General features: G+C 39.6%; 1 protein-coding gene across 5 annotated transcripts in view; it reads right to left on the reverse strand.

Annotated features, from left to right (window-relative positions):
- Positions 1 to 25,857, reverse strand: part of GLRA2 (glycine receptor alpha 2) — a 119,177-nt gene that overhangs the window by 92,532 nt on the left and 788 nt on the right. For 2 of the 5 annotated variants that reach the window (XM_064708157.1, XM_064708138.1), the window contains exons 2-3: positions 23,655 to 23,788; positions 3,026 to 3,093 (exon numbers count right to left, since the gene is read on the reverse strand). In XM_064708157.1, coding sequence (XP_064564227.1) covers positions 3,026 to 3,093; positions 23,655 to 23,788 — 202 coding nt within the window. Of the gene's footprint in view, positions 1 to 2,861; positions 2,930 to 3,025; positions 3,094 to 23,654; positions 23,789 to 25,857 lie in introns of all 5 variants that reach the window. The other 3 variants (XM_064708149.1, XM_064708167.1, XM_064708178.1) reach the window with 2 other exon arrangements.

Here is a 25,857-nt window from a genome sequence, read left to right on the forward strand (position 1 = left end):
TAATCTTGACTCTGGCCTTTTTTTACCCTTTTCATTTTGGTATAATATATATCATTCAATCAGGAAGAAAAACATTTCTTTTGCAGGAAAAATAATCTATTGGGATACTGTCCCATATGTGCATTATAGAGCAGAAAGACAGTTACATCTGCATTTTGTTTCTCTAGATCTTTGGGAATAAAACTTGCAAAGAGTCTATGCAATTCATCCATCTGAATCAGCATAAAATCCCAGGTTTATTTCTTAGTGTAAGGTTTTCATTTTTAGAAGAATGTGCTGGACATTGGAGTTGCCTTTCACATATGGAGGAATTTTATCCTGTACTGTGTGTCTTAATCAGAGGACAGAAACTACTCCTAACAATATTACTGAAATTAGTAGGTCTGGGACTGTAATCCCATTTGCCATGTTAATTTCTCCTCCTGAAAGCTTCCCTGAGCAAGTTTTCATCTTCCAAGTTCCCAAAGAACTGCTGCAGATGGTCCAGGTTATAGTCTGATAATGTCCCTTCAGTGTATGCATGTGGTTTCACTAAGCATTCTGCTTCTCTGAGACAGGAGTGTCTCTATTGAATTTGCAATCCAGGCTTTTAAATGAATCATTTAGTTTTATGTCAAAACCATCAAGAGCATTTTATAGGGAAAAATGATTCCTAGGAGTCAAACAAACTTGTTATTTATCACAAGGGATGCCAACAATTTTACCACACAATTATATCTATTTCAGAAAGGCAAAGTAGTTGGAACAGCAATTGATGTCTGCCTCTCAGAGCAGACTCCTAAAACTAGTCACAATAGTCATTAAAGAAGAGACAACATTAAGAAAATCAATATCAAATAAGTGAACAGCATCTCAGAGAATCTTTCCACACTTTCAGCAGATATAATGAACAAAGCAAAATAAGAAAGCCAATAGTCTTTGTTTTCATCTACTTGAATGTTTGGCTGTTTTCAGCAAAATGTGTTAATGAACATTGGAAAGGTACACATTAACATATTTGATAGAAGGTAAAATGCAATGAGGGGATTTAATCAAAGCAATGAAGGAGTCTAATTAATGCAATCAGCATTGGGTCGTGCAAATATTTTCATTGAATGCCATCTTGTAAAGCTAGTGACGTGCAGGGGTTTTGCTACTTAATGCTATGCTGGTGTCTCTACACACTAGGATCAACAGACATGGCTGGGTAAAAATGCTACACTCACAGCTATCTTCTCAGAATCCTTAAAACACAGGAGAACCATTAATGTTTTCCAAAAATAATGAAAAATAAGTCTGTTGATTATTATGTTACACCCTGATATGTTTATTTCCCTATCATTTTTAAATTTATTTTAGTTTTCTTTTAAGGTGTTTTTTAAAATATTACAGATACATAGTCTAAAGCATTAACTCATCTGTTTTATACCTCTGTATGATACAGCTTGTCATTTATAGCAAAGTCTTTCCCACTCTGTTAAAGAAAGCAACACAGCCTAGCAATAATTTGCCTTTTATCTCTAGAAAACATTAAATAACAGGGTGGGTTTTTAAATAAAATTGTTTAGGAGCAGCAGATTTGTGTTCCCACATTCTTTAATCATCACTTACTAAAATGATGGCATGTGTTACAATTGAATCTAAATTAATATTAAACAAAATACATAAGTAAGGCTAAAGACCTTCTCTTCCTTCATAATACAAGGCCTGCAAGGCAGTATCTATTCCATCTTACAAAAAACCTGCTCTTTTGGTTTACTTCAAGTGGGCAGCAAGTTCATTATTAATTACCAAGTTTTCAGTCTTGCAAGAAGCCCAGCACCTTTATTGCCTCTGGCTTCAGCAATTCCAGAAAAACCTGGATGCTGTGTAGGAATCTCTGGAAAACAGAGCTGTGAAACTACACTGCAATTTCGTCAAAAGTACCATAGATATGAGCACCTAATAATTATTATGGATTTATGACATTATTATGATAAATTTGGCAAAAATATCTCCGTGGATTAACCCACATAGTCAGGAGTATGTAGGCTTGAATAAAAACCAAATCTTTTATATTCACTTTTGAAAAAGATTAAAGAAACTCAGCATCTTTTAAAATGGAATCAGAAAGGTTTTGCCTTTTTTTTTCTTAGCAAATATTGAAAAATAAAGGCTGATAGAATTCTAGACTAAAAGATGTTTTTAAAGAAAATTAGATGAAAATTTTAATTTTTTTCTTAGCTTGATTTTTTTTATTCTATATTTTGCAGTTTTTTAAATGAAAATCTGACTTTTTTTTACTTTGTTCTTTGCATTAGTCAAAATACAAATTTCAGACAGGTGGAATCCCATCATTTCCTAGTACTAATTTAACCTCAAAATAGCTAAGTCTTATACCCACGTGTTCTAGTCATTTGACTCAAGTTTTACACTTCCTTCTGTGACTGAAGTGGCTGCAATTCACAGAGATCTGTCTCAGTTAAACAAGACCATTTTCTGCAGCAGCAAGTGATTCAGCATGTGGTGTAACGCACAACCAAATATGGTGCACTTGGCAGGGAAGCCCACAGCTGAGCTCCAGCCCTTCCTCTGCCTCTTCAGAGCTAATGAAACCTGAGGAAGCAGGTTTGCACACACCTGCGCTTGCTGCCATCACAGGCACTACAGACTGGTGCAGTCCTTACGTAGGTGTGTTTAGACTTAGTAGGTGAGTTTAATATTTATATATATAGCTATTTTATATTTACTTTATGTTATTTTATTTAACACTATTTTTACTCAGGTTTTAGTAGGTTTTAGTAGCTTCCTAACTTAGTAAATGTCCCCGCATCCTGAGCATCTCTATTCTACATCACAACCCACTCCTTCACAAGATGGCTTCAATAATCAGTCCCACTCACCATTGTAGTTTCTGCTATTGAACCAAAGCTGTTGATAAATATGTTGCAGGTAACATTTACAGGAGGACCTGCAAGTTGAACAATAAATAGAAAAATTGACAGGTTTTGTTCATGACATATATTAAGTATTGTTGTTCTCTTGCCAATGGCATCATAGCACTTACCATTGTGGTTTCTGTGACTGATCCAAAACTGTTGATAAAAATATTGCAAGTAACGTTTACTGGAGGACCTGTGGAATGCAATAAAAATGTTGCAATACACATTGAAACAAAAGTACAGATCCCTCAGCCTCCGTACAATCTGGTACAGATGTGGCTGAAAAGAAGCAGAAAGTGAGTTTTCCCAAACTGTTCATGTGAATTTTGATCAAAAGAGAAGCATTATCAACAGTAATTTATTTAACCTAGTTTCATTGGAAGTTGTTATATAAACACACAAAGCTACATCCTTGCATTTAGAGACTGACAGGAGAGTTGAGTGAGGGCTTTTTCTTACCCACAGTACCAGTGCAGAATACACTTTAGCACTGCAACCACTCCTCTCTTCCTTCTCCCTTCATCCAGAACATAAAATTTTATCTCTCCACATTTACTCCACTCTGTAGGCAAACGTTTGCCACTGAAATTCCCAGCAAGGGAAATTTTCACATTGACTCCAGTCCACAAGCAGCTCTTCCTGCACCTGATCTGGAAGTGTCTGCCTTGCCATTACCAAATATTTTAGCAATATCTGTTCTGGCTTGAACAGATAGCTTTCATTAAACAGCTATTTGCATTCTCTTCCCTCCCACCACCTTTGCTGTTATTCAGCAGTCACTGACGTGTGGCAGAATGAATGGAGATTTAATATTTAATTAGTTGCCTATTAGCCTTCTTGATTTTTTAGGTGTGACGAAATAAACAGGGCTTCTCAACAGAATCAAAAAGGATTCATGCTAAAGGCCTGAATTTCAGTGACACAGAAGTTGGTACAAGCATTGAGTATCAAGTACTTTCTTTCTTTTGCCATTACTATTTTTAATCACATCATGTTCCTTATAAATGAAAAAATGTCAGTGCAGAGAATATAAATATCCCCATTTGGTTTATAATTCAATTTATAATGAAATGTATTTACAAAAGATGGAAACATTATTACTTTCTTTTTTGTAAAATGGAATAAACTAATAAGTCCACTGTCAATTTCCTGAGTGCTAGGCTACTCATCTTAAAGGAAACAATCATGTTGGTTTTGGGAATAAAAACCACAACAGTAACATGTTTTGAGGCTGTTAAATTCCAATGAGGTGTGTTGTTCAAACTCAGTTTTTTTACAAGAATTGTTTTTAAAACACTTCCTTTTTATTTTGCAAATGTGTTTCCATTTCCAGTACCAAGCCAAAACCAAGCCAAATAGTCTGCTATTTTCCTTCCATATTATCATTTTTGTTCCTTTGAATTGGTGGTTTTTCTACTAGCTAGGCACCTTGAACAAAGTGTTTCTCTACATCCAGGCATGCTGAGCCACTGTATCACTGAAGCTGGAAGGAACCTCTGGAGATCACCCAGTCCCCATAGTCCATCTTGCCCCAGAGCAGGAGCAGCTAGAGAAGGACTGTGCCACATCAGACTCTGAATATATCCAGAGATGGACACTTCACAGATTCTCTAGGCAACCTGTGCCAGTGTGCAGTCACCCTCACAGCAAAATGCTTCTTTTATGCTTAAATGGAATTTCATGGGTCTCAGCTTGTGTCCACTGCCTCTCTTCCTGTAACTAGGCACCACTGAGAAGAATCTGGCTACCTTTTCTTTACTTACACCTCATCAGTTATTCAAGCACATAGTTGAGATTCCCCAGAACCATTCTTCCCCAGGCTGAGTGGCCTCAGCAATCTCAGCCTCTCCTTTTATGGCAGATCCTCCAGTCTCTTAACTACCTTCATAACATTTTGCTGGACCCATAGCAATAAATCTATGTCTCTCTCATAGTGGGGAGCCCAGAGCTGGGCTCAGCACTCCAGGTGTGTCTCACCAGTTCTGAGCAGGGCAAAGGATCCCTTCCCTCAACCTGCTGGCCATGCTGTGCCTAGTGCAGCCCAAGAGTCCACTGGCTGCCTTTGCTGCAGGAGCCCCATGGCCTTTTCTGCACATCTGCATTCCAGCTGGGAACCTCCCAGATTGTTCCTTCCAAGCTGCAGGACTGCATTCCCTTTCCTGAACACAGTGAGGTCCTGTTGGCCCATTTCTGCAGCTTTTCCTTGTCTCTCTGAGTATCAGGAAACTCACTAGGGCATCAACCATTCCTCCCAGTCTTCTTATCCTGCAAATTAGTTGAGGGTGCACCATGTCCGATCATCCAGGTAATTAGTGAAGATGCTAATGAGTACTGTATCCCAGTCTTGAGGGAATTGACTGATGTAGTTGTCAGATTACTCTCCATGATATTTGAAAAGCCATGGCAATCGGGTGAAGCTCTTGGTGACTGGCAAAAGGCAAGTATTGCACCCATTTTTAAAATGGGAGAAAGAAGACCCTGGGAACTACTGGCCTGTTAGCCTGACCTCTGTGCTTGTGAAGATCACAGAACAGATCCTCCTAGGAGCTGTGCTAAGGCACGTGAGGACTGGGAGGTGATTTGGGACAGCCAGCATGGCTTCAACAAGGACACATCTTGCCTGACCAACCCAGTGGCCTTCTATGGTAGAGTGAGTACATCAGTGGTCAAGGGAAGGCTGCTGATGTCATTTATCTGGACTTCTGTAAAGCCTTTGACACAGTCACCCACAACATCCTGCTCTGGGAACTGGAAATGCGTGTAAAATTTGTTCAGCCCGGAGAAGAGAAAGTCCCAGGGACACCCTATTGTGACTTTTCAATACTTCAAGCAGGCCTGTAAGAAGGGTGGGAACAAATTTTTTAGTGGGGACATTCTATGGTCAAGGCGTAATGGTAAACTAAAACACACTTTGTTCTATAAGATTTTTCTAATCTAATAGTTCAATTAAAATGAAAGCAGCAAACTTCCATGAAGCATAGCCAAGGTTTCAGGCACAATCTAAAAATCTTTAAAGGCAAAGGAAATAATTAATTTGACTTTACTGCCTTAAATCTAAAAAGAGTTGACATTACTTACAAAAACTTAATCAAAGTATACTTTATAACTAAATCCATTTCTCCCCCTAGTTTTCCTTTTGTCGCTTCCAATGCAGCAAGGTAGCAGTCCAGGTGCCTTTCAGGCACATTCAAGATAATCCAAGTGTTCTTTGAGTCATAAGGAAAATGTTTCTCAAAAGGACTCAGGCAAAAAACCACCAAACCAAGCCCAAACCAGGCAGCTAATGCTCAAATAAACCAGAAAGTGCATGTCTGGTATTCTGATAAACCACTCAGATATTGCTTCTGTTCCCGGCAGATCCCTTTCCTCTGCCTGCCCAGAGGGGCTGGGGCTGCTGCTGCTGCCAGTCAGCAGGGCTCTCTGATACACTGCCTTCCTGAAAAACCCTGACATGAGGATGTGTCACACTTCTCCTGTGACTTTGGGGCACTTAACACTTACAGAAAGTCCCTGGCACTCATCTTCTCACCTTACCCACAAGAAACCAGAATACACGGAATATTTCCTTGAATGTGCTATGGCATGTTGCCTCACAACTCCTGTACCCAAGGTGTCTGTGATCTTATTGCCATCTGGCTAGAGAATGAATATTTTCCTTTTCAGCTGCCAGAGGAGGTGAATCCATCCCAATGTGTGGAACAATCCCATATGGAGTGATGAGTGCTGGGAGGAATACATTCAAGCCCTATCCAGCTCCCAACTCCAGCCTCTGCTAAATATTCTTCAGTATTGATAGCCCACAATCATAAATCTTGCTCCATTCGGTACATTCTTGAGAAGATTTACTCATACTCTTTCATGGTAGATGATCCTAACTGCAGCTGATCATATCTACATCCTCAAGTTCATCCCAACTCTTGTCTTTTTTTGGTGTAGAGTTTCCAAGTCACACCTGGCAGACTTTTCTCTTCACAATAATTCCAACCATACAGCTAAATTGTCCCTAGTGGGAAGGGAATATTATAATCACACAAGAGATTTAAAATGATACCTGTGCACTTGCCAATTTTCTTTGATAAGTGTATTTATTAAGGGATTTTGTAAGGCAAACTAAAATACAGTACACAGAGAGAACTGTGAGCAAAGCAGAGACATGTGGAAGCAAAAATAAAAGATAATGAGGCAGAACCACCTTATGGAATGACAGTGGAAATATTGGCAAGATATTTACAGATCTGTGAAAAATCTTGTATCTTTTTCTATAAGTAATATTTTCTGGTCTACCTTCTCAATTCAACTCTGTGACAATGCAGAGGTTTTTTCTCACTATCTCAAATTATTTGTTTTGTATATACGGAGGAGAAAGCTGAGCCAAACCTCCATTCTTCCCTTACCACAGAGAGCAGGACAATCAAGACTATTTGAAAAGACTAAAATCAATCCCATCTGAGTGTGAAGGTAGAGCAGGAATCCAGGAACAGAACCTGAGCTAAGTGGGGAGGCAGTGATCCCACCAGGGATGGAGAATCCCATTTTCTGTAGGATTTCAGGTCAGAGCTCAAACAAGGGAGGTGATCAAAATGTGGATGGTGGCAGGACAGACCCACATGGTGACCTGAGCACCAGTAACACATCCTGGGACAGCAGGGGAGGATAGAGGAACTTGTTGGAGATGGCTTTTAAATGTGAGTTCTGGAGACAGCTGGGGTTTTAGAAATCATTTATCCCCACCCACACTGAACAGCCTCCAACATCCATCAAAGTCCTCATGAGACCTGAAACTGAGCTGACTCCTCTGGAGCCTCTGCTTCTGCAGCTGGAGTGCTACGGGTGCCTGAGTTACCACTGCAGGAGTTGCCAAGGCACCTGTCCATGGCCCTGCAGGCACATCCCTGCAGTCAGACAAGGATAAACTGCTGCTGGGACACCTCAGCTGGCCATGGCCATTAGACAGGGACAGGCTGTTCATCATCCTAGCGCCTTCCCTGCTCAGAGCGTAGCACACAGGAGAACGCCTGGAGAAGGGTTATCAAAGGCAGCTCAGCCAGACCTGTGGCCAGTGACCATGGGTTGGGCCAGGGGGACAAATGTGGCTTTGATGCACTGAAAAGGTTCCTCTAAGACACAGGGATCCTGCAGCTACCGCAGGAGAAGTGCAGCTGCACACTTGTTTGCAAGGGCCCATATAATGTGTAGTCCAAACCATGATGAGAAAATTCACACAATTTAATGAGTTTGCTTAAGGTTATGGTAAGAAATGAGGAGGCAGACCACAGCTTTTTTTGCAAGCACCTACGTAAGATTTTCTCCTTCCCTATCATTTTGCCTTTGGGCAAAACCAATCTTTTCCTCTATTTAAACATCATCCTCTCATTAGAGTCTTAACAGCTCAGTCACAGGAGGCAAAATTAACGGCACCAGGACAACATAGTTACCCTAAGGCTGAAAAATCAAGGTGACATTTTTGTGCTGGGTAGTGATGCCTTTCTTCTATGAGGTTGTCTTTCTATGTGTTTTCTGTCAAGTTCATCACCCTGACTGCCTAAGTATAATCATGCCCAGTAAACACAAAATTCCTTCTTCCTTAGAAGTGTTCAACACAATCCAATGTGGATTATTAAATTTATGTCACTTGTTATTAATTCATTATAATAATACCTACTAAATAAACAAACAAAAAACCCTCAAAATTAAATAAAAACCCAGAAAAACAACAAAAAACCAAAAGTCAAACAAAGAAAAACCAAACAAACAAACACAAACCCAAACAAAACCAGCAACAACAAACAAAAAAAGTAACCAGTAAAACCAAACACAAAAATCTGTAAGGCCAGAGGTCTCAAACAATGCAGTAATTGTATGCCATTTTGCACTGATTCAATTTGCTGGTAAACTCAAATAAAGACAAAATTATTGTTCTGCTTCATCAAGCTAAAACCAACATCCTCTGAAAGTTCATCTGTCATATATAATAACTTAGCTTGCTGAGAATGCCATTTGCCCTGGTAGGAATATGGCAATGATTTTGGGTGCTTACTGTTGCATTCAAGACTCGGAATCATATTTTGTGTAATCAATATATATTTATGAGCAACAGAATGAGGCTAAGAGTCACTAAAGCACTTACAGAATCAGAGGAAAACCTGGAGAGATCTTTAGGTGTCTAAAATCTTTTTAGGACTCTCATTCCCATCGATATCACTCAGTTCAAGAATTACCTAGTGTCTGAGAAATGCATGTGAGCAATACCATTTATAAAAATGGTATCTTTCAGACTGGGGGAGACACCACATGCCCTACCCATAGCAGGTGAGCTATAGAGGCAATTCTGGATGGAATCAGCAGGAAAGCATGACAGCAGAAAGTACAATTTTCCCTAGTTCCAGCTGCCTGTTTCCAGAAGTGCATGTGCAAATATATATGAACAAACAAACAAAAAGAGAACTCTACTCTTACATCAAGATTTTAGCTGTTTCCCTTCACTTGCTTGAGAAAGTATCTAAGCAAGAATGTGGCCCTATGAGATGACCTGGATGTAAAAAGGGCATGTGATACTGCAGAATTGAAAGCTCTTTCTCAGCAAAATAGCACTGAGGCCTCCCGAGACAAATACTCCAGTGATTGTCAGGTACAGGTGATCACAGGAAGAGTCACAGAAAGAAAATTCTCTGGAGTAAGTGCTGCTAAAGCCATCTCTATATACATGTACATTCACACAGCTTGAGCTCAAACAGTGAATAGTCAATTCCTGAAGTAGTATGTGAGTTTTCAGTTGTGGGACTATTGCTGAATGTAACTGGAGTCATGCTGGTAAAATCCTATCAATATTTCAAGGAAGGAGAATCCCTGCTAAGATGCACTTTTTTGTGCCTTAAAGCTCTTGTGAAAATTGTTGGATTGGCATGCTTCACATTCAGGGAATGCTTTTGTCCACAGACCCAGTTCTGGCAGAGGAAGGCAAGTCTCACTCTACAAAGCCTCTTCAGTTCTGCATTTGGCATTACAGGATAGGCCATATGATGTGTTCATTCTTCCCTGACTCTTTCTGCTGAGGCTGATAACAGAAACATACATTACTGTCAGCTCTGGGTTACAGTGGGATATATCCACACGGGTTATCTAATAGACACTGAACAAGAACAATTTTCGGGTGCTATTTCATTTCGCTTCACAAACCGGGAGTTCAAAAAAGAAAAACCTGTTAAACAGTTGACATGCTCCTGATTTACCCAGCTAACCTGAGCTGGTCTACAGAGAATATACAGCCCCAGCAGCCACAATGGATTGTATAAATGTGCTGCAGCTGGCTTTCACATAGAGAGTTTGAGGGATGGCACCAATGTGGTCATGGCAGGCTGGAAATCACTGGAGGCCATTAACCCCAGACTTTATAGCTCCTGCTGAGCTCTGTATCACCCCAGTGTTGTGCAGCACATCTCTGAGCAAATCACTTGAAAGCTCACTCAGATATTTCTACCCAACCTTCAACAACACTTGTGACTGGGTGCAGCCATTCCCAGAGCTAAAATGTTCCATGTGCAAATGAAACTGTGGAAATAAGACAAAAAAACAGTGATTCAGAAATCTTAGATCTAGAAACTTCCCAATGGAACTATAAGATTAGAGTGAAAAGTTATTTAGAATTTACATCAACATTGAGAATATTCAAATCCATCCTTTAATCTTTCATATGTCCATCAAATTATTTTTCTTTGAGCTTTTCATCAGTCTTTCAAATTTCCAAGTCATGACAAGGACCTCTTCACAAGGCATCTCTTTCTAAAGTTTTTCTTCTTCCAATGCAATAGAGCAATGGACACTATTTGGGCAAAAGGAATTGTTTGCTTTTCTTCTGGCATGAAAAGATCTGGATCTCTACTTCTCTTCCTATCACAAAACAGTGCTCACTGAAGTGGCTCTCAGCAGAGATGCTCCTCACACCTGATGCTGAGAAACTGCTCAGTTGCTCTGCATTAATGAAAACAGATCTCTTCCCTGCTGATTGGCATGTGAACTGCATAATGTGTGCAGAGGCCTGGGACACTCCTGTATGTGGTTAAACAAAAGATGGTATTATATCTACAGTCATGAAATCATGAAATCTGCACTCCAGCATAGGGTCAGACAAACTCCTTCTGGGTAATCTTATTAATAATATTTTATGAAGCCAGGGTAGCCAACTCATCTGAGACTGCATGGTCTCAAGACCATGAGTTATATATATTCACTGAAAAGAGATGATAGATAGATAGATAGATAGATAGATAGATAGATAGATAGATAGATAGATAGATAGATAGATAGATATAGATATGTTCAAAATATATAGATATGTTCACTGAAAAGAGAAGGTCGGAGGGAAGATCTACTACTTAATGAAAGAAAGAAAAAAAGGAAATGTATTAATAATAATATTAAAATTTTGCTGCTAACCTAGGTTTGTTTTAAGTCAAAATGAACTGATTACTCTTTCTTGGCCCACATTTCAAAATATTTATTTTTTAAAAATGTTACTTTGTTCATTTCTCTATAAATGTGTCTTACTTTGTTCCTTCTCTGTGATTCTGATCTTGTGTTGCAGAAATTACTGGAAGCTCAGCTATAAGTGTCAACAGCTATAGTCTCAAATAGAGGTTTAGACAATTCCTGTCCCTGTGGCAACAGAAAGGACTAAGAACCCATTTTAACTCCTTTCTTGTTTCTCTGAGCCTCAGACATTCATTTTATTTAACAATTCTATCAGCTTTTCTCCATAATCTTCCTTGTTTTACTGTCTGAAGGCATATGCAGGACTTGAATTATAAAAGCAGTTTGGGTGACTAATATTAGAGAGCAGACATTGATTTATGGCTGATATGGAATTATACACCAAATTATACATGGGACACGGTGAACAATGGGATTTAGACAAATAGGATGGCTCAGTGATGGGGACAAGTGACAACAGAAATGGTCAGGAGCTGCTGTAGATGTCAATCAGCAACAGCCCAGAGACACAGATGCAAAAATCCACCAGATCTTGCACTAGAAAAATAAAATTTTCCTTTTATTTTAAGTATTTTTTAATTTTTACCTCCTTACAATTCAACTCATTTTCCCACAATGTGTCAAAAGATATTGAAATTAATTCCTCCATACTGACTCTCATCTTCAATGCTCCCATAAGCTGATCTGTTGCTTGTTTAACTCAGCCTCCTAACCCTCTCCTTCACACATCTCCTTTCCTTTGGTGAACATCCTGTCTTGAATGCCACATCCTAAATACAAAAAAGAATTTGTTTTTTTACTGCAAAACATCATTAAGGTGTTTCTTGAGTGTCTTTCACAAGCATTTTTTTCAGTCATCTGTTCTTTCTATATATAAAATGACTGCAAGAATGACTGGAAGAATGGGAGGGGAATGAGAATTGTTTGCCAGCTCAAAACATAAGCATCTCCTAAACTGACTGCGTTACTTTTTTATCAACACCAAATCTGCTCTTTGATGCAGGATGTTCACTGCATTGCTGTGAGGAGCACCACACAGCTTTCACATAGGCTCAGAGCTCTGCTGACATAGACTGTGTTGCAGGGTCAGGGCATATGATCTTCTTCTGTCTTCTACCACCAACAGTCATGCTGAGCAGAGGTCTTCTACAAAGTCATCCAAATGAGAATGTGTCCACCCTGAGGAACCTATTCATATAAATTGAATCTATCCCTAATTATATTTAACTTTGATAAGTCAAATTTATATTTTATTAAAAAACCAAGGAGTTAAAGTCTGGTTTCAACATATTGTGTGTGTGCTTTGCCTCACACAAAACACACCTCTGAAGTGTGACAAAAACCAAAACTCTCAGGGGTATGAAGCCAAAAAGTGCAAAACTATTTGCAGAGGTAAAAAGCCAAAGACCTGAAAAATTCTCCAAAGTGATTATTTTTGGATGTTTCCTATAATCAGACTGACCAAAGGCTTTAACACCTCAGACTGCTCCATCTGATGGGATATCACTGGAATGGAAAATTGCTGCAGTCTGAAACTTATATGGAGTAAATACATCCTCCATAATAGTTTAACATGAGGGAGAATTTTCCTGCTGCCTGTGCATAAACACATGCACATGTGTTTGTGCACAGGCAACAGGCAAATTCACAACTGGAAAAAAAGGAATTTTTACATATGCTCCTGCTTTGGCGCCATGCATGCAATTTGCATCTCTTCAGCAGCTGTTTTAAATTGCAGTGTGAGAGTTTACAGCAGCCTTCTGAGCAAGCTGTTCTGTTGTTTTATTTATTACTTAGGACTAATACTTTATCATAGTAAACAGTGCAAGAAGAAATAGCAATTCTGATAGCATGGTTCCATAGCCTGAGACACAGACATAAACCAGCACACATTGGGAGTGTAGGCATTACAGGCAGCCTAACACAATGGGTATTGATCTGGTAAATTTTAATCCTAGGTTTTCCCTGACTAATTATGTCAGTTTAAGGAAAGCATTTAGCCTTTTCTCAGATATATTTCCCCAAGGACAAAAGCAAGGGAGATAACCCATAGTTGTGTTCCTGGGGTGGAGGAGCAAAGAGTTTGTTCATGCAGCATGAATCAATTGAGAGTTGGTTACCATTCCTTAATGGAGAATGCCCACAGTTCAGCCAGTCACTGCTGTGCCCAGTGTCTTCTCTGCAGCTCTGGGCTTTAGAGACACAGAAATACACAGGTAGAGGTTATGATCTTTTGGAGAAGAGTATCATTCTGCTACTGTGCTTCCCTGGACAGTCCAGTGTTTATAACAGCCAAAAAAACCTCAGGAGTTGCATGGCTGCTGCTTTGGTGCAGAACACCCAGGATAGTGAAGAACCAGGTGGTCCATGGGGCAGAACATGATGCTTCAGCACAGCAGGGTTCCACTTGCAGAGAGCAAGTAATCTGCAGTGGGCTCTTTGTGTACCCTCCTGAAACTGTGGTTTTCAGGGGGCTTGAGGTACCTCCCTTCAGGATCCACTGCTCTGACCACTGTCCCAGGTCAGCATATACAACCTTACACTGAAAATTCAGCCCAAAATTCCCATTTTTCCTCCTAAAATATGATCAGTTTTGTGACCAATAACAAACCATTCAGAGATTTCATGGAGAAAGGATTGCTTCTAAGAGCTTCTATGGCTGTCTCAGATTGAAAGGACGTTGACTTGCATCTCAGATTATGTGGCTGTGGATTTTTAGGAAAATGGGGTGGGACATCTCTCACTCACTTTTATTCAGAGGAAGTGGGATTCATCCTAAAGTGCATCTGTGGTTTCTGCTGAAAATACTTCTGTCTTAATGGTTGGGGCAATCATCAGGAAATGTGAGAGAAGTGCTGTTTCTCAAACCCTGTCCTTACAACATTTTCTGTGACAGTCACATTGGTTGCCCCTAAAGTGTACTGGCTACAACAGGCACTTCTGTCCATCTCATCAAAGTGGTCAAGAGCAAAGGCTCTCCTTTCTCAGAGAAGCAGCTACACTGAAAGGTTGAAAAGTCACATTCCCTTTGCAATTTTTTTCCTGGCTTGCTCAAGTCTGAATTCTTTGCTTCAAAATAGACCTCTTAGAATCATTTATACTCCTTTGGGTCAGATGGAGAACTCTTTAGGTGAGGGAAAACTGGGCCAGAAAGCCTTCCCTGTATTGTAGAGGATGGCAGGCCACCCAGAAGACACCATTTGTTTGGGGGTGGCAACATGGCATGTTTAGTGGTTACAGATCCACACTGAGAGGAATCCTTTTCCTGTGGAATATACGGCAGGCTCTGAGATGCCTGGTCCACATAGGGAGATGGAGGTGTAGCAGTGCCTCATCAGAGAGTCTAAATTTGGATTAGGAGAGAGGTGGATGCTCTGTGAAGCAGACTGGGGAACTTCTGTGCACACTTGAGAGAAAAACTGAGAGAATCTGAGAAACTTTAAGTAAAACAGTAATGCACTGCCAAGAGTTACAAAGCAGGAGGATCAGAGATTTCTGGAGAGGGGGTCTGGGGTTTGTTTGTGGGCTCATAGTCCACCTAAGTCCTATTTTAAATGCTTTCTTCTTTTATTGACTCATGAAATACTGAATACCCCTGATGAAAACATGCATCAGGGGTAATCGTAATATCTTCATTCCCTGGCAATCCTTGAGGATTGCTGGTAGCTGGCACAGTTCAAATAAGCCACTAGGCTGCTTTTATTTAACCCTCAAAAGTAATTGAATTCTTGGTGAATTACACTTCTCTCTCATGTATGTATGGCTTAGATCTTGCACAGTTTCCAGTATCAGAGCCTTTATATATCTATAAATCTAGAATTTTAATCACAGACTTAGTGTTTATGACATTGACAGGCCACTATTTATGTCATACATGGTGCACCCTTCATCTTAGAGTTCTGCCAGACCCTGTACCTCCCTGCCTGCATCATCTGGGGGGCTCCTCTCTGCAGACTTAAAATCACACATTTCTGTGAAAGACTGTGAAATGCTTATTTGGAAGCTGAATTCTCAAACATACATTTTTGGACGACTTAATCAGCGATTTACACGTATCCACAGTCAAGAACCACCCCCCCCCCCCCAATACACACAGAGAGGGGGCAGTAATGAAGAAGAATAGAAGTTTGGACAGGCAAGGACCTGCAGGAGGATGCGACTTCACCTGAAGGCTGAGGCGCCATCACAGAACCACTCCACAGCTTTGGAGAGTGAAGAGAAAAGACTTGTCAGATCAGGATTGCTGCTGGAACCGAGTAAGGCAGCTCCATCTGCTCCCTGCGTTGCATCCTATGCACTGAGAAAGGGGACAGTGGGTGACTCTTCCATGAGGTGTGGAGGGAGAACCCACGTGCTCTCAAGAGAGGTGACCCGCTCACCCTCATACAGCCCACTGTGACCCACTGCTGCTGCTTCATCTGGGTGCCAGGGGCACAGCCAGGAGCTGCCTGAGGAGCACCAGGAAAGATCAGAGAGCCCCAAGCATGGTGATAAGGGACTCTGCGGAAAAGGAACCTCTTTCATCAATCCTGCTAGAGCTGCAGTCAACAGCTCAATGTCCAAGTCCAACAGCTCGTGTCAGTACTGGGACTGGTGCTGCTTAATGTCTTTGTCAGCAACATGGACAGTGGGACACACACCCAGCTGGGTGGGGTGGTGAGCATGCTGGGGAGAAGGGATGCCATCCTGAGGGTCCTTGAGAGGCTTGAGAGGTTGGCCTGTGTGAACCTCAGGATGTTTAACCAGGCCAAGTGCAAAGTGCTGTGTGTGGGGCAATGCCAAACATCAGCACAGGCTGGATAGAGAGGGATGGGAAACAGCCCTGAGGAGAAAGGAGAAAGGAGAAAGGAGAAAGGAGAAAGGAGAAAGGAGAAAGGAGAAAGAGTTTGACATGACCAATGTGTGCTCACAGCCCAGAGAGCCAACCATGTCCTGGGCTGCATGAAAAGCAGTGTGGGCAGCAGGGAGAGGGAGAGGGAGAGGGAGAGGGAGAGGGAGAGGGAGAGGGAGAGGGAGAGGGAGAGGGAGAGGGCTGTCCTTCTTTGCTCTGCTCTCATGAGACCCCACTTGAAATACTGCATCCAGCTCTGGCACCCTCAGCACAGGAAAGACATGGATTAGTTGGAACAGGTCCAAAGGAGGGCTACAAACATGAACACCTATGAGAACAGAGTGAGAGAGTTGGGTTTTTGCATCCTGGAGAAGACAAGGCTCTGGGGAGACCTTACAGCATCCTTCCAGCCTACCTAAAGTGAGCCTACAAGAAAGATGGAGAGGGGCATTTTACGAGGACTGTAGTGACAGGACAAGAGATAATGTCTTTAAACTGAAAGAGAGTAGGTTTAGATCAGATATTAGAAAGAAATTATTTTCTGTGAGGGTGGTGAGACACTGGAACAGATTGCCCAGACAAGTTGTGGAGAACCCATGCCTGGTTATTCTCAAGGCCAGGTTGACCTGAGATCTGAGTGATCTTGTCTAGTGGAAGGTGTCCCTTCCTGTGGCAGGGGGATTGGAACTAGATGATCTTTAAGGTCCCTTCCAACCCAAACTATTCTAGGATTCTATGGAAATCTACAGAGGAAAACAATAGAGTATTGAATCTGTCTAATAAAACTGCATATTTCTGGTTTACGAATTCATTTTTCTAGTAACTGTGTAAAATAGATTTGTAGATTATAAATGTATATACTTATAGTAAATTTAATGTACATGTTCTAAATATAAACTGCATGCTTTCTAAAACAGCCAGAACACAAGATTCTTAATGAGTGACCCAAGGGTCTTGGCTTCAACTGCATAAAAAATTTAAGTGTGAACATGACACTGGATGTGATAAAAACATTACACTTATATTAGAATATGATCAGAACAATAGCATCTACTCCTTTGATATGAAAGGTCTTTGGCTCTGCTTTGACATTTCTTTTTCAGAAATCCCCTTTGCAGTTTATGCAGCAGCAGAATAATATTCCATGGCAAGAGCCAAATCTATTGATATCTCTCAATTAAATAATTTGTTCTGAATAAAGGCAACACACCAATACAATACAGATGACCATGGCCAAACATTTATATATAAGAGAATATCTGGACCGATCCTCAGCTTGGATGCCAGGCAGCATTGGTTCGCTTGTGCTTTACCCTGCTGCATGGTCACAGCCTTTCTGGCTTGCCCTGGAAGCAGCTGGCTGTGGGTAGCTCAGAAAGAGATCCAGGGGATGAGCAGAAACCAAGCAGTGTAGCTAATCAGGGTGCCTTGAGCTTGCTGTCTAGCCCCATTTGTCTAGTAGCCTAGACATAACTAACTAGCCATGCAACTCATCCAGCCTATTCATGTTCTGAGGAAGAACCTGAAATTAAAGTAAGAGGGGAAGAAGTGCAAGGTCCATAGCCCTTTCTTTTTCCCCTAGCAGTTTTAAAAGAAACACAATTAAAAGGCTCCTTCTGCCTGAAAACGTGCATACCTAGGGTGAGACTGAGCACCATTTCCTTAGCTTCATTTTTGCAGTTGAAGAAAAATAAAACAAAATCAAATAAACCCCATGTCCTGTGGGTAAGTATCCTTGTGCAACATCTTGCTGTGCAATGAGGTGTATGTACATGGCTTTATCTAAAACATTGCAAAGTTTCAGATGTTTTTCAAGACAGAAAATAAAACAGAAGCTTACCTCCCTAACAATATATCCTAGGACATCTCAAGCAACTGTATTTAGGGAGTGCAGTGGTCTGGCCAGATCTGAAGAGTGCCTCGTTAGTCACCCTCCTCCTATAAAGAATGCTCATCCCATGCCCTAAGACTTGAATGTGCCCTTTCTTACGACACACTGCTCTGCCTGAACAAGATTTGGGTCTCCATTGGACTTGGCCCTCTGAGCCTTTGAACTTGGCCCTTTGTGAAGAATAGCCCAGTACAGGATATTCACCACATCTGACTTCAGGGCCAGTAATTATTGCCAACTGAAGTGGAGTGAGGAGGCTGTTAACCACTGGAGAGCAAATTGCTACAGTCCCACAGCTTATCTTTGGTATGTTTTTCAACTTTTGTATGTCTAGATAAGGGTCAGCTTTTGCAGACAGATTCTTTTATCATGTGCCTGAAAACTGCTTTTATTTATTAAGCTTGATGCCACTAATTTCACCCTTAAATGTCATTCAGTGTTTTCCATTGATGTTCTTTAAGCGTTTCATTACTGGTCAATTCAGGGGCCAAATAAGTAAGCAATGGGTTTAAACATATGGGAAAACCTGATCCTTGCTGCCAAGGAGTTAAAGTATTAAAGTGCATAAGCCATTTCCTGTAGCAGTTGTCAGGCTAATCGTCAGTAAATTACTTAGTCCATGTGTTTATTATTCAGATATAAACCCACGGACTCAGCATGAAAATGGCATTACACTGCTGTAATCACAGACTAATCTTTTACAACTATGGCCCTACACCCCCAAACTGCATCACTAACAAAACAGCAGCTTTTGAGCAAGTTAATTCACATTGTATTGCACTCTGCAGTCATGAGGGTAATATTAACAGGCTCTATTGCTGCACACCTTCATGTAATTCCATAAAAATCAGAATAATCTTTAGTAAATAGCGATTCAATCAGAAAGACTGAATTTACAACATGGAATGAAATTCAGAGCAAAGAAAATCACTATCATCTTCATTGTAAATGTTTTCTATACCTGAAGATAACACACTTCTGCAGTTCTTGGCGACCAACTCCCCTGCCCTGCACCCAGGGCATGACAACCAGCCTGTTACTTAAACTATTTGGCATAACAGACATAGCAGTACTTATAGATAATGGAGTCTTTTCTTTCTGATAATTTCTAGATTGCATTTAGATTTTTAATAATGGTAGATGATGAAAGTGTTAAAAAGTTGAAATAATTTATTAACCTCTGAAGATCAACACCTGCTGGGAAATGTTAAATTCAAGTTGGCTCTGCATTAGCCCCACATTTCATGTTGTAATTCAGTTTTAGCTTGATCCCTTGTATCCTGGCATTACATGCAGTGCTCTTGAGCATGAGCTGAACATACACTAAGCTAAGATACCTCTTCACCATCCCTTGTTTCTAGCAATGAGAAAGCACATTCTTGGCTAGTTTCATAACAGAGGTGCTCTACACTGCTATTTCCTGCCTTTTTTTAACTTTGAAAGCAAAGTGAGCACTGGAGAAAGTAAAAGACATTGCTTCTTTGTGTTTTACCATAAAAAATAGAAAATTAATATTAATAAAGTAAAAATGCACTGTCCAAGCCTCACCTTTTATTGTATTTCAGAAACCATGCTCAATTGATGCTACAATTGAAGAAGAAACTGCAAATCAACTCACAGGATCATGAGCATACATTTGCTGTCAACAGAAAGACTCTCAGGGACTTCAGTTAGTACTAGACTGCAGTCTTCATATTTACATTTAAAAGTATTCCCCTCTGTGTCCTTACACAAATTATTAGCCTGTTCTAATTCAAAGAAAGATAAGTGGAAAATGAAAAGGTGTGCATTAAATATCTGACAGAGAGTGATTAAAGCAAGGCAGTATTGAGAGCTGTCACTCTGGAACTTCCTTCTGGCTTTTCATCAGGGAGATATCCCCTCTTAGTGTCTGGACATTTTGTATCCAACCACTTGAAATCGAAAAGAAAAAAGAAATATGTTTTTCTGCTTTCGAATGATTATATAAGACAGAACAATACAAGAGAGAAAGTATCTTTCATTATACAGTACTGCTGGGGAAAAAACAAGCACAAAACCAAAAAAAAAAAAAAAACCAGCTACAAAAAAAATCAAAAAATCGCAACCAAAGAACCCCTTGTTGATGTCTAAATGTTTATATATTCACCTGTTGCTCTCCCACTATCTTCTTGAATTTTTTAATTTGCAAGAACAAGATAGGAAAAAGTAGTCACTAATGAAGAAATGCTTTATCTGGATAAAACACCTTGTTCCAGTAAGTAGCATTTTTCTCTCTCTTTAGAGTGCACAGCCTTTATTTCAAAAATTAATCTAATAGCTGCTGTTTTCCAGTAATTCAAACTAGTCATAAAAGTATATTTAATTATTGTATAATCAGTGGCACAAGATAAATGTGTTCTACTCAGTTGCATTTCCATGAAATCAGAGTTTTCTGACGCTTTAAAATCCCTGTAGTGGACTCAGAAAAAGCTGTGTAACTGGTCTAAAGCAGAAAAAGCTAGACAAATGCATGAGTAGAATCACAGAACCACAGATTGAACTGAGTTGGAAGAGACGATCAGTATCATCAAGCCTAGCTCCTGGCCCTGCACAGGGGCCAAGAGAATTCCACCATGTGCTTGAGAGCATTGTCCAATGCTTCTTGAACTCTCTCAGGCTTGGTGCTCTGACCACTTCTCAGGGAAGCTGGTTCCAGTGCACAGCCACCCTTTGGGTGAAAAATCTTTTTCTAATATTGAACCTAAACCTCCCCTGACACAGCTTCAGGCCATTCCCTTGGTCCTATCACTGCTCACCAGGGACACCAGATCAGTGCCTGCCCCTCCACTTCCCCTCATGAGGATGCTGAAGGCCACAATGAGGTTTCCCTCAGCCTCCTCCTCTGCTGGCTGCACAGACGGAGTGCCCTCAGCCACTCCTCACACTGCTGCCCCTCAAGACCCTATGAGGAGAGACTGAATATGGCACAACTATCTTGATTCACAATGTCTTTCCTGAAACATAGTAAATAAATATTATCCCCAGACTAAAATCAAAACCAGACAGAAGATCCCCAGTTCAAACCATTGCTCCAGTAGCCTCTTTTACGATAAAAAGTTCTTTCCTTAAAATATGAAAAATGTTATGAATCAGGTACTTATTCAGCATTTCATACATTCTTCCATTTATATGATTTAGAATATCAGTATTGTGCAATAGGTCTTACCCCAAAATTATCTTAAACATATATATAAATGTTAAAAACCAGAACGATTTATTATGGACAGAGTAAAGACTCAGTAAAAAAATAATCTTTATCATAATAACTCAAGCAAAATAAATTTATTTTGACTCCTTGGCAGCTGTTCTTATTCTTTAAAAGGAAGAAGTATGTAATATAGAACAATAAGTATTTTCCATTTCTGTGAACCATTGCTGAGACCTGGGCAATGAAAACATGGATATTGACTAATAAACAGGGTTATTAGCTGGCAAGGTTTTGACTGGTGATATGAAGTTCAAAACTGCATGATTTAACTCCCTAGTTCTAAACTCTGAGGTCCAAAATACCATTCAAATGAACATAGCAAAGAACAAGGAGAACTTTCAGGCCCCTCATCGGAATACTGAGAGCTCTGGGAGAGCTCACAGACACGAAATTGTGAGCAAGAATTGAAGATCTATTTACCAGCTCAAACTACCGCAAAGTACCATCCTGCTCTGGAGTGTGACTTAATAAATAAATCAAAAACCAAAATACGGCAGATGCTTTCCCAGTAAGGTCTCATATGTGTCAACAGGCAGCAACTTCACTTTGGGAATGCAAACAAAATACAGGATTCAGAGGGGAGAAGTGCCTGTCAAACAGCTCAGCGCGCACCACACAATACCTGCCCCACACACCTCAGTGTCAGGGCAGCAAAGCCACGAGCCTGCCTCCTGTGCTGTCCTGAAATGGTTGTAGACTCATACTGGGGAGCAAGAGAGCTGTCTCTAAGTCCTGTATGCACATGGGGCTGTTGCTGTTACTGGTTTTTGTCTGAGATACAAGAGATGATTTTTTAGTGCACACCCCACCCCGCTCTCCTGCTCTTTCCTCTTTAAAGAGCAGGAAAATGTTCTTAAGGATTGATGTTGTGCTCAATTCAGGCAACTTCTGCCTTAGTTACATTCTCCAAAATTTCACTGATACTCATGCAAACACACAAAATTAATGTGAGAGACTAATGCAATATTGCTTACTATAAGATGATGCGGACACCAGTTCAGGAACTCAATAAACACTTTGAAATATACTCTGAAATTAAGACTTTAGACTTCACTGACTTGGTTTTCTTAATTTGTCAGCTTTCAAACCTTTGGATCTTAAATCCATACTGGTTTGCTCCTTGCTCAGGCATAGGAAGCAGTCAAAAAAAGGCACTTTGTTCTAAATCTTGTAATTTGCACATGTGGAACAGAAAGAAGAAACCAATCTTTGATCTAAATTTAATTAAACACTTTTCTCATTGACATGTGAGCTTCTTCTCTCCTTACAGTTCATTCACTGGCTAAGAAATGATTATTTTTTCCAGTCATTATCAACTTTCACAGCACTGCTAAAAAGGCTTAATACAGGAAAAATGCATTTCAATGGCCAGAGCTAATAGATATGAGTTGCAAATGTACATTGCCATGAGATTTGTTAAGGGAGAAAGCATTCTACCAGTTTTCAAAGTAAAACCATACTCTGAGCTTTAAATTGGCCTAGAGGAGATAATTTTGGTGGACTCTCCCAAAATGCTAAGGTATTGGTAATGAAAACTTCTCTCCCAACTCCTTTCATAGAAAGCCACAAGATGTTCTGTTCTCTATTCTATAGGGATTTACAGGACTACAGCAAGAAAAACTTGGTTTGAGTAATAATGTTAGCAAAAGAAGCTTCCAGTACACAGCCTTCTTTGTGCTGGGATGGTGGTGGTGATGTTTCACAATTCAGCCCTAATTTTGGAAGAAATGGGGACTTTATAAAAGTACCAAACAAAATACAGTTTCTATATTTTATAGGGATCCTGAGCCATTGGTTTTTATCATTCATTCAGCATTTGCAGGATAAAATCTTCTGTGTATATTCCTTGAGTCCCCCCTACCTTGGGGAAGAAGATTTTACTTTCTTCAAGCTGAAAGAAAACAGATTTTTTTTCTTCAGACACTGCTATAAGGAAGACAATATCTCAGCATGAAAGTTTTAATGATATTGTCTTTGTGGCTTAAAAATTTCAGGAACAAGTCATCTCATTTGGTTTTAGTCTGAAGCCCATAATTCTATTCACTATGTTAAATTAGTAAAGTCTTCAGAAGCATTTTCTGACAGCTGAACATTATTGTCATATCAAAAGAGGTTTTCAAGCTCTGGACCCTTATTACCTACACTGCTCTGTCTCCTAGTCCACTCCATGGATCAGCTGTTTTCCATGGCACTATAACACTGGAAAAGTGAAGTTATTGAAAATATACTCTAAACCCAGAGGTTAAAACCCCCTCAAAACCTATAATTTATCCCAAACTTTATCAATGAATTAATTAGAAGTCTTAGAAAACTTACCTTTAAAATTTGGTCTGATTCTAGCATCATACCCCGATGTCCTTCCCATCAATTTGTCCAAAAAATCTGAAGGAGACAGGGTCTGTGAGGGGGATTTTCCAGATCTTGAATCATGTTCTTTACAGAAAGTCGTCCTAAATAAATTATTAGCCACCATTAGCTAATATTTAGCTTGCATTGTATTCAAGTCATGGAGAAATTACATAACTAAATAAATTTGTCTCAACTCAGTGAAGGTAGAAATTAATGTTTTTACAGAGCAACATACTCTACCTTTCATCTGAAAATTTTATTGTAGAAATAAAGACAAGTTTCAGGTATCATGCGTGAACACAATTTTCCATTCAGAAAAAGCCTTAGCTTTAAAAAATAAATCATTACAGTTTTAAGACTTTAGGAAGATTCAATTTACTCTTCACCTTAATGTGTAGATACATCTTAGAATGATTTTGATATCCTATTTTATATCATTGTTTTAATCGCATGGATGCTGTTAAAATGTTATGTTAACACTGGTTTAAGGTGGTCTTAAACTTCCAAACAAGAGCCAACAACACTTAATAAGCAACACTGAAAAATACTGGATTTCTTAATGTTGGGAAAGATACAGATGGGAAAAAAAATTTTTAAATTGTTTTTTACAGATGATACCCAAAAAACATTTAAATCATGCTAATGAGTGTCCAGATTCCTTCCCAGAATGGCAAAAAGTGTTCTGGAGTCAGTCACAACTGATCTTAGGGGGTTTCACTCCCACTCCATGAGCACTGAATAATGAAATTTAGTATCACCAGGTGGTATTCACATGCAAGTTCATTGAACACATCTGTTTCAAGTATTTAAGGGAAAACTTCTGGTATGATATCATGTGTGTGAAATGCTGTGTATACAGCACACTGCATATTGCAAACACATAATACATTGCAGAAAAAGACAGTTTGGGAGTTCCCCACGGTTGTTCCCCAGGGAAAAAGAACTAGAATGAAAACGATCATATTTAGTGTGTAGAGGCACAGATTTAATAATAAAACATTATTTTAAGTCTTAAATAACCAATTTCATTGTGTCGGTTTCCACTTTATCTTTGAGCTAAATTAAAAGCAATTCTGACTCTGACTTCTTAAACACTCTCTGTTTAAATATTTGCCCAAAGGGAACCTCTCAGTTTCAGGAGTGTTTCCTGGGGTATTTTCATGCATCTACATGCAAGTATAAAAATATCAGATAAATATCTGGTCATCTGAAAGGAGAAGAAAATACCAAATCCTCTCTTGCTACACAAGAGAAACAATTCACCTGAATTGTTAAAAGGCAAGGTGATAGTAAATTCTCGTGGTGTGATTCCACACATTTTTTTCAGGTTCCATTTATAGGAGGGGGTTGCTTCCTTTTGTTTTTGTCAATGACAGGGTACCATTGCAAATATTTTTAATATTTAATACACAGAAGATTATCTATCCAACTTAGATAATGAAATAATTCAGTTAAGAAAATAAAAATTGGAAAATTAAGACAATACACTTATTCATCTACAAATTACTTCTGTTTTCATTCAGAGCCCACTAGTTATGAGTTGTATTGTGAAGCCAGGCTCACAAATATAAACAGTTTCACTCTGTCTCTATATGTATCCCTCATTACTCTTAGAACAACACTTTTAGGTGTAGATTCATCTGGACGTGCAGATGCACAGCAGCATACAGTCCAATAATAAATCTCATCCAAAATTCTGGTTAATAAGACTGACCTGTTTGCTTAGCACCACAAAAAAAGTCAATAGCTGAAGAAAAAGCTCATGAAATGTTAAAAACAATCAGAAACATTGGGACTTTAAGTGAACACAATACTAGTCTGATCCAGGGTTTTCCCAAAATCAGAGAGGGCTGGTTCTCTAATTTCGAATAACTACATCCCTGACAAAACTGGTACAATCATTTCCAAATATTGAAGAGGAGGGAACCAAACCAACTTCCTAAACAACCTTTGCCAGGAGCAGAGAATTTGCATTTAGGAAGAAAAGCCAAAGAAAACGTTCTTAGCTGTACTGATACACAGTGATAAAAAACCCACATCTTTGCATCAGAAAATGGAAAATAGATCACCCAAACTTGAGGATATTATTTTTTGTGTTTGTTACCAAGCAACGAGTCTCTGAGTGTAAAAAGGGATAGTCTATATAGAATGAACACAAAACACTCTCAAA

Source organism: Zonotrichia leucophrys, chromosome 1, assembly GCF_028769735.1.
Source record: "Zonotrichia leucophrys gambelii isolate GWCS_2022_RI chromosome 1, RI_Zleu_2.0, whole genome shotgun sequence".
Lineage (NCBI taxonomy): Eukaryota > Metazoa > Chordata > Aves > Passeriformes > Passerellidae > Zonotrichia > Zonotrichia leucophrys.